Source organism: Pseudorca crassidens, chromosome 1 (genome assembly GCF_039906515.1).
Source record: "Pseudorca crassidens isolate mPseCra1 chromosome 1, mPseCra1.hap1, whole genome shotgun sequence".
Lineage (NCBI taxonomy): Eukaryota > Metazoa > Chordata > Mammalia > Artiodactyla > Delphinidae > Pseudorca > Pseudorca crassidens.
Window position 1 is genome coordinate 28,253,901 of NC_090296.1, and position 10,409 is coordinate 28,264,309.

At 44.3% G+C, this 10,409-nt stretch overlaps 1 protein-coding gene across 1 annotated transcript; it reads right to left on the reverse strand.

Annotated features, from left to right (window-relative positions):
- Nucleotides 1-3,526: 3,526 nt before the first annotated feature.
- On the reverse strand, nucleotides 3,527-10,318 carry EIF2B2 (eukaryotic translation initiation factor 2B subunit beta). Its single transcript, XM_067730045.1, has 8 exons — nucleotides 10,060-10,318; nucleotides 9,820-9,940; nucleotides 9,531-9,679; nucleotides 8,405-8,568; nucleotides 7,313-7,408; nucleotides 6,554-6,691; nucleotides 5,409-5,475; nucleotides 3,527-4,087 (listed from the first exon to the last, which is right to left on the reverse strand). Exons 1-8 carry the CDS (start codon nucleotides 10,220-10,222, stop codon nucleotides 3,930-3,932), a joined length of 1,056 nt encoding a protein of 351 aa, XP_067586146.1. The 5' UTR covers nucleotides 10,223-10,318; the 3' UTR covers nucleotides 3,527-3,929.
- Between the last annotated feature and the right edge of the window lie 91 nt (nucleotides 10,319-10,409).

The window sequence follows — 10,409 nt, forward strand, 5'->3', positions numbered from 1 at the left end:
GTACAACTTGCCTGACTAAACAACTTGCTCTAAGGAGCATCCAATCGATCAAAAAAGAAAAAAAATGGTAGTCTGGAGTTAGCTACTGCTATTAGTTTATCATTACTTAAGTATTTCATGACCTCTCTTTTATAGTAGTTAACTGCAGAATTTTACATATAAATTATGAATCTTTGGAATCTTGTCAAGTTTTTAAGTAGCTTCCTTCTTCTCTAGGCAGGTCTTAATTCTAAATGTAAGTAGGGACTTCCCTGGTGGTGCAGTGGTTAAGAATCCGCCTGCCAATGCAGGGGACATGGGTTCGAGCCCTGGTCCAGGAAGATCCCACATGACGCGGAGCAACTAAGCCCGTGTGCCACAACTACTGAGCCTGCGCGCCTAGATCCTGTGCTCCACAACAAGAGAAGTCACGACAATGAGAAGCCCGTGCACCACAACGAAGAGTAGCCCCCGCTCACCACAACTAGAGAAAGCCTGCACACAGCAACGAAGACCTACAGCCAAAAATAAATAATAAATAAATAAATTTATAAAATAAATAAATGTAACTAACATGCCTGCAAAAACACTACTGAAAGGCCCCTTCTCGTCAGCACAATATTTAATTTAAACATTAGGCGATCGTCGTTTCAAGTGTGGTTAGGCTTGAAGGCAGCCCTCTGCTGTGTGTTGTGAAGACTGAAAGCTTAGACTATAGCTCTTTATTGGTTGTAATCGCTTAGCCATTGCACAACATCCTGGAACAACTGTTTGGTGAATGAAAGGATAATCCAAAGCAGAGATTAAAAAACATTTCCAAACCACATTTCAAAATAGCTCCTTTGTGTCAACTAGATGCATATCTGCAGAGGGAGTTTTTGCAAGGACAGGTGGATAGTGTAGGCCTTTACAATAATTACATCACCATCTGGTACTATCTTTATGGCAAAGCATTCTGATGTAGTGAGTTCTACATATGTGGTATTACAGAGTCATGGAGCTCAATGGTGGAACTGTGAGCCTGGCAGCCTTCATAAACCCAAAGACTGCTGCAACAGATTACTTTGAGAAATGGCTTTGAAGCATATCTGTGAAACTTCTGATCTTACGAGTACCGGCATTTTTTTCTTTGAGGTATCACTTTACACTTCAGTTTTTCTTGGTAGAGTATTTTTCAGAGACTTCTCTTAAGAGGCTATGTTGGGAATTTCTATTCCTTATTTGAGTTCCAGGAATTGTGCCTTTCCTGCCCTCCGTCCAAATTGGAAGACATAAACCATGGGAAAAAGCGTCTTTACAACTGTATTGAGTAAGTGATCTAACTTGGTTTATTAAGCCTATTCAGGAAGACTTCCACGTCCATGTAATCCTCTATTAATTTTCCAAGCTACAACAGTTTTTAAATGAGCTTCTGGATTCTGCTCCAAAAGCAGGGGTGAGAGGCAAGCCCAAACAAAGGCTGATAAGGTAGGAAGCTGACACAAACACCTTAGCTTCTCCCTGTTCAGATCAGGTTCTCCCTTTCCAATATTTACTCTTCCTCAACTGGGAAAAGGGAGAGAGAGAAATAGAAAAACCAGGCATATAAACAGCTTTGTGGGATTTACTTGACTGAGGTTCTAAAGAGTACGCATTTGTGCAGTTCTGTTCTAGGCACTGTAAGTGTTGACCAAAGAGACAGCCTCTACCCTGGTAAACTTCGTCCATCTCAGTTCTGCCTGGGCAGGATGTTGGTGCTAATTTTAGACCCAGGGACCAAGATGCACAAAGGACAAGTATCATAAAGCACTTTTGGAGCCAGAAACAGATTTAAGTTCCTTGACTCACTGCTGCTCTTACCCCAGAGCACATGGTCGTACCCAAGTGAGCTGCCGTCAAGAACTGGTGCCTTCAGAGGAGACAATTGCTCGAAATTGGTAGCTATAAGCCACTTCACTGAGAAAGCGTGGGGTCTTAGATGCTTTAAGAAATAACTGACAGAGACCTAAGTGAGCCAGGCTCTTCTGTGTCAGAGAGCTTTTAGGTCAGTCCTTTAGACTGACCCTCTTCAGTCTTGCTTTTTCCCTGTCTCAGGGAAGATAAGAATCCTAAGGAAAAGATCTGCTCATGTCAAGTAGCTAACAGAGAGTAGAGCCCTTTCCCTCATCGTCTACCTCTGGCCAGTGTTTATCAAAACAAGGTTATCAAATGCCCTGTTAAAATCCCTTGGGTTGCTTGTTAAACATGCAGATTCCTAGAACTTCCTCCCGTACGTCATAGACACTGCTGCGAGAGGCAGGAGGCTGGCTTTGTGACAAGCATCCCAGGGGGTTCCCCCTGCACACTCAGTGGACCTTGGACCCCTGTTTTGGACCAAACTTCCCAAACATGGCATCCAGATCATCTGGATAACCTGGGGAGACTTTTTGAAATCATAATTACTAAAGCAGTACACATAAAAAATAGAAACAATATACAAACACACTAAATAAAATTTGAACCTGTCCTCCTTCTTGCCACCGTTTGGTGTTATTCTTCCAGACTTTTATCCTATGCATGCATATATTTTGTTTTAAGGAAGTTAGTTAGGGTCATATCATGTAGCTTGCTCTGCAGCTTGTTTTCCCAGCTTGATTTTGGTTTTATACAGAATATAAAACAGACTTGCTTACAAATCTATCCCATTCATTAACACAAGGGTCACCACTCAGATGCCTACGAGGGTTCGGCAGACAACATAAATGAGTTTAGTGGACATGGCTTGGAACAGCAGAAAACTGGGGGTTTTCCATTTAATGGAATTAGAAGCTACCCAACTATAGCCAAATGCTGCCATTTGGTAATGTGGGCCCAGAGTTGCCAAATCTTCAGGAGTAGCAAGAAATCTGAATTTGTTTAATGTGTAACCTCCAGATTTTAAAATACTGGTAAATAATTCAAATTAAATACTAGATGAACCATCTAAAATGTCTAATCCAGACACTGATCTCAAGCCACCCTTAGAAACCTCTGTTGCAGTGTATACATAATGTTCCACGGTACATCATACTTATTTTAAAACCTGTCTTGTTTTTAACTAACAGAATACAAAATGCTATATTGCTGGACACTTAGGCTGTGACATTACAGCTGCTACAATGGACATTCTTGTCTGTGTCTTTGTGTGCTTGTAAAAATAATTCTAGAAGACTCAAAATTGCCCTGGAAAAGGTTGTACCAATTTACAGTCCTATTAACAGTACATGAGGGCGTCCTTTTCTGGGGCACTCTAAGCAGATTCCCATGTGCCATCCCAGAGATCAGATGCAGTAGGTCTGGGATTGTATATTTTCTCAAACTCCCAGATGATTCTGATGATCAGTGATTTTGGAACCATTGTCTTGGATTATTAACAAGTTGTTTGGGATGAATTCCAGTCAATTATAAAGGAATCATAAACACTTTCATCTGCATTTCTGTTTTAGGCTGTTACCTCTGATTATTGCCCTCTATGAAAACACCAAAGGGCTCTGCTGCTGCTGTTGCAGGCGCTTCAGTCAGAGCAGGACAGTAAATAAACCAACTCAGGAACCTTCGAGCAGCCTTTATTGGCACAGCCTCAGAAAAGGCGTGGTAGTCATTTCTGAGCAAAAACCTGTAGCCCAGCAAGGTCTGCAGTGTTGTGTTTAACACACCACTGAACCAGAAAGTTTAAGTTCCTGAAACAGATGCCCCAAGTCACTAAGAGGCTCCAAAATCAATAGGTCAAGCCCTGCTGCTCTGTTGAGACCTGAAAGGCAAAAAATCGTCCTGGATGTGCATCCTGGTTATAGGATGACTGAAACGGTGGGGAACAGTATCAGTATCAAGTTTTCTCAGCTTGACTCCAGATCACTCCCCCATTACAAGGAAGATGTGTTTCAGCCGTGGCACTGAAGTCTCCACTCCATTCTGTGTTTGCCTAAGCAGCTTCTGCTTAGGACGAGTGGTGGTCATAGGACATGATCATCAGGATGGTAGAGCTCACTCATCAGGCGGTAGATGTAGGAAGGTGCATTCCCACCAATGTTGGAGATAAAGAGGGTAATGAGCTCTGGGGGAACGTAGTCAAACACAGGGCAATGAACACTGACTTTCTCCAAGATGTCCCCTGAAAGGTAATCACATGAGCAAAAGATAAAACCAAGGCTCCTGTTCTAATAATTAAGTATCTTATAGATTCTAGGCTCAGTAATGCAAGTACACTCGCCACCCCAAAGAAGGGAAACTGCAGCAACATACAAACCAGAAGAGATGACTTCAGATCATGATACACCCTATGCTTATAACTGTCTAATGCCTTTCCATAGATAACCCTTAGAATAATATTCAAATTTGGGATTGCAACCTTCAAGATCTGGCCCCTCGCCACCACACTACACTAATTATAGTTCATATTACTCTCTCTCTTGCTCATTACTCTCTAGCCACATGGCCATGTTCTTCCAACTGGCTAAGCATGTACCTAAACCAGGCCCTTTGCACCAACACCTGGAAAACTCTTTCCTTCATCTTCACATAGCAGGCTGTATTCCTTCAGGACTCAGCTGAAATGCCATCTCATTAAGTCCCTTCCCCGGACTAAGGTAGTCCCCTCGTCACTTTCCATCTCATCCTTCGTATTTGTTTTCTTCCTAAAACATCCCATGACCTGACATATTCTTGTCTGTCTTTTGCAACATAACGTAAACTCTGGGGGAGCAGGGCCTATCTATGTTATTCACTGTTATATCCCTAGTGCCTGAAATAGAGTTGGATACACAGTGGGTACTCAATAGTCATAAATATTTCTTGAAAGAATGAATGTTTGGATAAATGGTGAAGTTATTCAATTTCCAAGAAGAATCAGCACCCCGAGTACTATGCTTTGCTCCAGGAGGGTGTTAAAGCCCACGCGAACTGTTGACGAGGCAGCAGGCTCACTGAGCAAAGCTGCCTTCAGAATATGTGAGAGAAATGGACCCCAACACACAAAGGTGTCCAGGCTACAGGCGAGTTTCAGAAGTAACATTTCAGAGCCTGCTTTCTTTGGCAGTCACGTTACCAGAATGACTCCCTGCAGCAGCCGAAAACAAGAACATTTTCTCATTGGGTTGTCGCCTGTGTCTCAAAGAACTTTCAAGGCCAAACCCAGTCAGTGCTGGGTGATCCAACCCGCCATGGCCCCAATAACGCAGCTAAAATATATTAGTTTTAGAAGAAAATGAACATCGACTAGATCAGGACCCCAAGCACTCTAAGCTGCTAAAGAGAACAGTCCCCACAAGAAGTATGATAAAAAAAACCACAACCTGACGGCATTCAATCCCATTGGCCACCAAAACCAAAACCAAAAGACCGAAACACACATACACAAAAACCCAAAACACACATACACAAAAACCCAAAACATACAAGCGCGTGTGCCGCATACATTCAAGCAACTTCTGTACCTTCTGTGAAAGGCAGGACTTCTTCAGGAGCCACAAACTTGTGAAATGAATCTTCTTCATTGGGGAACTGGAAAAGAATTAGGGAAAAAGAAAAAAAAGAATTAGGGAAAAAGAAAAAAAAAGAGAGTGTCAGCTCATCTGACACTTCCACTTTTAGGTATGCGCCCAAGAGAAATAAAAAACATACATCCACAGACATTTGATTACAAAGGCTTACAGCAGCATTATTCACAAAAGCCAAAAGGTAGAAATAACTCAGATGCTTATCAACAGATGAATGGATAATTAAATTGTGGTATATCCATGCAATGGAATACTATTCGGCCACAAAAAGGAACAAAGTACTGTGCTACAACTCGGATGAAGCCCCAAAACATTATGCTAAGTGAAAGAAATCAGAAACAAAAGGGTCCATGTTGTATGACTCCTTTTATGTGAAATATCAAAAATAAGCAAATCCATAGAGACAGAAAGCAGATTAGCAATTACTAGGAGATGGGGAGAAGGAGGAATAGGGAGTGATTACTCAATAGGTACAGAGTGTTTTTCTGGGATGATGAAAAAGTTTTGAAACTAGAGAGCGGTAGTTGCACAATGCTGTGAATGTGGTAAGTGCCACTGAACTATACAACTTTAAATGGTTAATTGTATGTTATGTGAATTTCACCTCAATTTTTAAAAAAGTAGACACCTATAGATAGGCTGATATGTTCAAAACAAGTAGTTTCTATCACTGGTGAAACTGCTCTTCACTTAGTAACTTCTTGTATTCAGGCTACAGAGGACAGTCCCTGGAACAAATAAAACCAATTCTATGTTTCTAGTTTCAACTTACTTGGCATTTTCAGAAATGGTGTCAGCGAGTGGTGGCAATGTAAACAAAGGGCCTTCCCCAACTGCGTATTGTCCTGACCTTACAATTTTGACTTCCTGAAGCTGACAGGTTGTAACTATCAATGGCTTTTCCTGGATCAAGACTTCTGTGGCTTTTTCCAGCCTCCACTGGGTCTAATCCATTGAGTAAATGCAGACAAAGAGAAGCCCCAGAGTGAGAAGGTTGAAGGCCCACAGTTCAGACCTACACCTTGACTTCCTTCTGTTGCCTAGAGACAGACGAGAGAGCAGATGGAGACAGACAGACATACCTGTGGGGAAAGCTTGAACATAGGTGCACAGACGATGAGTGGGGTGGAATGGTGTTTTGCTGCCAGTGCTAGAGTATGAGTTCCTGTCACAGCTCTCAGGGCACCGTTGGCCAGGATGGTCTTTGTGCCAATGATCACCTTTGGGACAGGAAAGAAAATGTTAGCCATCCTAGGAATAGAGCCCTAAACAGGCCATTGGGCACAAGAGCCGGAATGCTCAGCCTCAGTCTTGGTGTACTGGGGGGTCACACGCTGGTACACCCAAGGGAAAGGGAGTCTAGGCTCAGACCACAAGTTCTAGCATAAAAGTGGGTTCGCAAGGGAAGAATGAACATAGTACAGGACAGGAAACTGCAATATCCACTGTTCTTAGCCCTGTCTTTCCTGGAAATCTATCTTTCATACCTCCTGAGAAGCAGGGAGCCTTTCTTCCACCATCCACCACCGCCAAGCTCTCTGAGCAGAAATGAGCAGCCCTTTACCAGATCCCTAGCAGCTGACACACTTACCTTAGTCCCACTTAATTCTTTTCAATGCTTTAAACAAAATGAGGCTCCTCCAAGTGAGGAATAATGATTCAGATAAAGGGGGAAACAAAATCAGTTAATAGATTAAAAAGGCCCATGTATATATTTTTAAAAGGTGCTAGAAACTTTCCTCCCTTCTCATGGATATTGGGGGTGGGGTGGGGGTGGAGAACCAACATTTTAGAAGTATAATCTTCATGAATTCGACACACTATAACCCAAATACACCCACCTTGTTGACTCTTGACATAACAGCAAAAATGGCAGCATCCGTCATGACAGTCGTCTCAATACCTGTTTTGGACAAATTGACTGCCATCTCATGACCCTGCAATAGGAGAGAAAGGCTGATGCTGGGAGGAAGAGTGAGAGAGAATGAACGAGCTCTGGGAATTCTGTGATACTGGGTATATCCAACGTGCAATTTCCAACAGATAACTAACTCATCTGGTAGGTATTCTCTGGGAAGCAGGAGGAAGCCCAGGGGACTCTAATAAATGTTTATTACTCCCCAGCAGCACTAGGACAGCCACAAAACTGGAAATATGACTTGCTTGCATAATGCAGCAGAGCTGACAAGACAGATCCTAGCTCATTATTTTACAACCTCCTTGCATCCTTACATACTTCCTTTTTTGGAGACCTATTATTTACCTAAAGATTGAGTGAGGTTAGACCAAGCATCAGTCATCCTCAAGGTAATTTACCCTATTTTGATTCCTAAAACAACCAATATTTATTTTTTTCTTGGGCCTAGCAGCTCACCCAACTTTCTTTTTTTTTTTTTCTTTTTTTACCCAGTTCTATGAAAACATTTATTGAGCCTTTATTTTACAGAAGTGAATACCACTGACTCTCTCAAGGAGTTTTTAGGAGAGGCATATATATATATAAAACTTTTAATATATATATATATATTAAAAAAACCTCTAACATGCAGTAATAGATATAATAATAGAGGTACTGAAGTAGGAAGTAGTATAGAGCTAGAATTGATTCATTTACTATTGGAAGGGTTGGGGAGAAGGGGGAGAAGAACAGCCGTGAAAAACAGTTTCCCAGAGGAGATGATATCTAAACTGGGTCTTGAAGGTTAAAAACAAAGGTTTCTTTCTTTATATGGTATGAAAAATATGTCACCCAACTTTCCTAAACCAATGTTTAAGAATGTTAACAGGATGAACTTGAAAATTCCCTTAGTGTTTTACTTTGTCTTCTCACTGTGCCTTGCTTATCAATTCAAAGATGGCATGGAGCCCACCTACCCCTCCTTTATTCTCTCCTTATTTTAAATTTTTCTTAGCAACTCCAGCAGTCCCCGTACCTGACAGAAAGGTGCACACTCTGCCACGATGACATGGAATTTCCTCTTTCGGGCAGCCTCTTTGAGGAAGGCCTCCACTGTTCGGGAGAAGCCAATGGTCATGATCACCTCATTGGAGTGGATGTGCTCCAGAGCCTGGGCTGCGATGTTCTCCGTTGTCCCTTCTGCAAGAAGCCAGTTTTTCAAGAAAAATATGACACTGCTATGCTACAACACAGACAAACACTACAGAAAACAGAAAGGGATGTGCACCCTTCTCTAGACCGCCCACCTAGCAGACCCTGGTAACACGTGGTCAATGGACTTAATGTGGAATGTCACCTTTCCTTAAAAGCCCTGCTCCTCCACGATCTTCCATCTCCCAAGTTCTCAGCCTACCCTCTTGCCCAGCAGCACCCCTATTCATCAACTTACTCCCTGTGCCCCTGCCGGGTCCCAACACCAGCTCTTTACAATTGACTTTGAAGACAATGAATTTAGGCAAGAAATGGTCCAATTTGGGAAATTCTAAAGTGCTGAGCGTGGGGTAAACAGAGCTTCCCCCCAAAGAACTCCTCATCCAAAAGGTGGCCACAACACCTCCAACTGACAGGGAGGCCACGGCAGAAAAACTGGGGGTGGGGTGGGGGGGGTGGATTTGGAAGCAGCAGCTCAGTGCACAGACAGACTCGGCTTCTTCCTCCCCTGGGAACGCTGATTGCAATAAGTATCTACAGTTCTCCTGAGTCACACAGACAAGTGGGTGAAGGTGGCCTATGTGTATGTGTATGTGTATGTATATGTGTATGTGTGTCTGTATAAAAATTCAAGAGGAAGTTTAGTGAAGGACGGTCTATCAACTGTGGTTTTCGGGGGTTCATCTTCTTTAAAATAAAAATAAAGCTCTTCCCAAATAGAGTCTCCGCCACAGCAGATCTGCAGTCGATAAGGGGTTAGTCTGTAAGGAAATGTAAAGAGGGTTATCTTAGTCTGCCACCTATTCCAACCCTTCCTAATCAGGATGAGGGCAAACTTCCGAGCACCAGAGGACTGGTAATCTCCCATCTCTGCTGATGACAACTTCCAGGGTCTTCTGTTCCCTCATCTGCCTGCCACCTGTCCTGTCCACCTAGGGATCAGGACTCACCCAGTTCCACAAGCAGCTCATTAATTGCTTCAATGATGTTGGACTGGAGTTGAGCATAATGGGAGCGGAAATCCTCGCTCGAGCCCCCGGATGTCAAGAGTTTGTGCAGGGACTCCTGCTGATCGCTCTCGTCGCTGCGTCCGTGGAGTCTATGGAGGCAACAAGACCCAAAGAGGGAGGTGGGGAAGAGATGTGGTCATTAAGGTAACAACAGCTGCTCAGCTCCAATAAAGGCTCCATGTAAAAAGCGTCACTGGGTCCAACCCCCGGCCCAGGACGTGGGCCTGACCTGCCATACTCCTCCCGGATGATCCTGAGCACTCTCCGCACCATGTTGCCCACAGTGGTCTCTGACGGTTGAGCGGCCGTCATTCTCCGGCCTTCTCTGCGGATCAATTCCATCAGCTCCCCTGTCGTCCAAAGAGAGAGGGTAAGCGCGGCAAGGGCGCGGTGGGGCCTGGGCGACTTTCCGCCCGGGGATAGGAAACGGAAAGTGGCGAGGGAGGCGATGGAGCTAGGCCTGCCTCACCTGCATTGCTCCAGCGGCGGTCCGTGATGATCCGGCGCAGCAGCCCCAGGGTCTCCCGGGCCATGTCCTCGGAGCTGTGCCGCCCGCCGCCCCGCTTCAGTGCCTCTACGAAACTCTCGATCCTCTCGGACAACTCCGGGCCCTTGGCCTCAGCCCCCGGCATCTCGAAAAAACCCGCCTCGCCCGCGGAATCCACACCTGCACGACCTCCAGACTTGCACTTCCGGGGCAGGAGAGGTCGGCTTCCGCTCTGCGAGGAAGACTCCAGTTTGGGAGACGGCAGGGCCACGCCCCTCGCTGCCACATCCCGCCCCCCCACCTGCCAGAGCCAATCAGAGACTTGGAGCTCG

What these genes read in the sequence shown, in the direction of transcription:
- EIF2B2 (XM_067730045.1), bottom strand. Translation starts at nt 10,222, where the DNA reads ATGCCGGGGGCTGAGGCCAAGGGCCCGGAGTTGTCCGAGAGGATCGAG. An exon ending in TTATGTCAAGAGTCAACAAG is followed by an intron (nt 6,692 to 7,312) that starts GTGGGTGTATTT and finishes CCTGTCCCAAAG; the next exon opens with GTGATCATTGGCACAAAGAC. An exon ending in TGTTCAAGCTTTCCCCACAG is followed by an intron (nt 5,476 to 6,553) that starts GTATGTCTGTCT and finishes ATTCTTTTCCAG; the next exon opens with TTCCCCAATGAAGAAGATTC.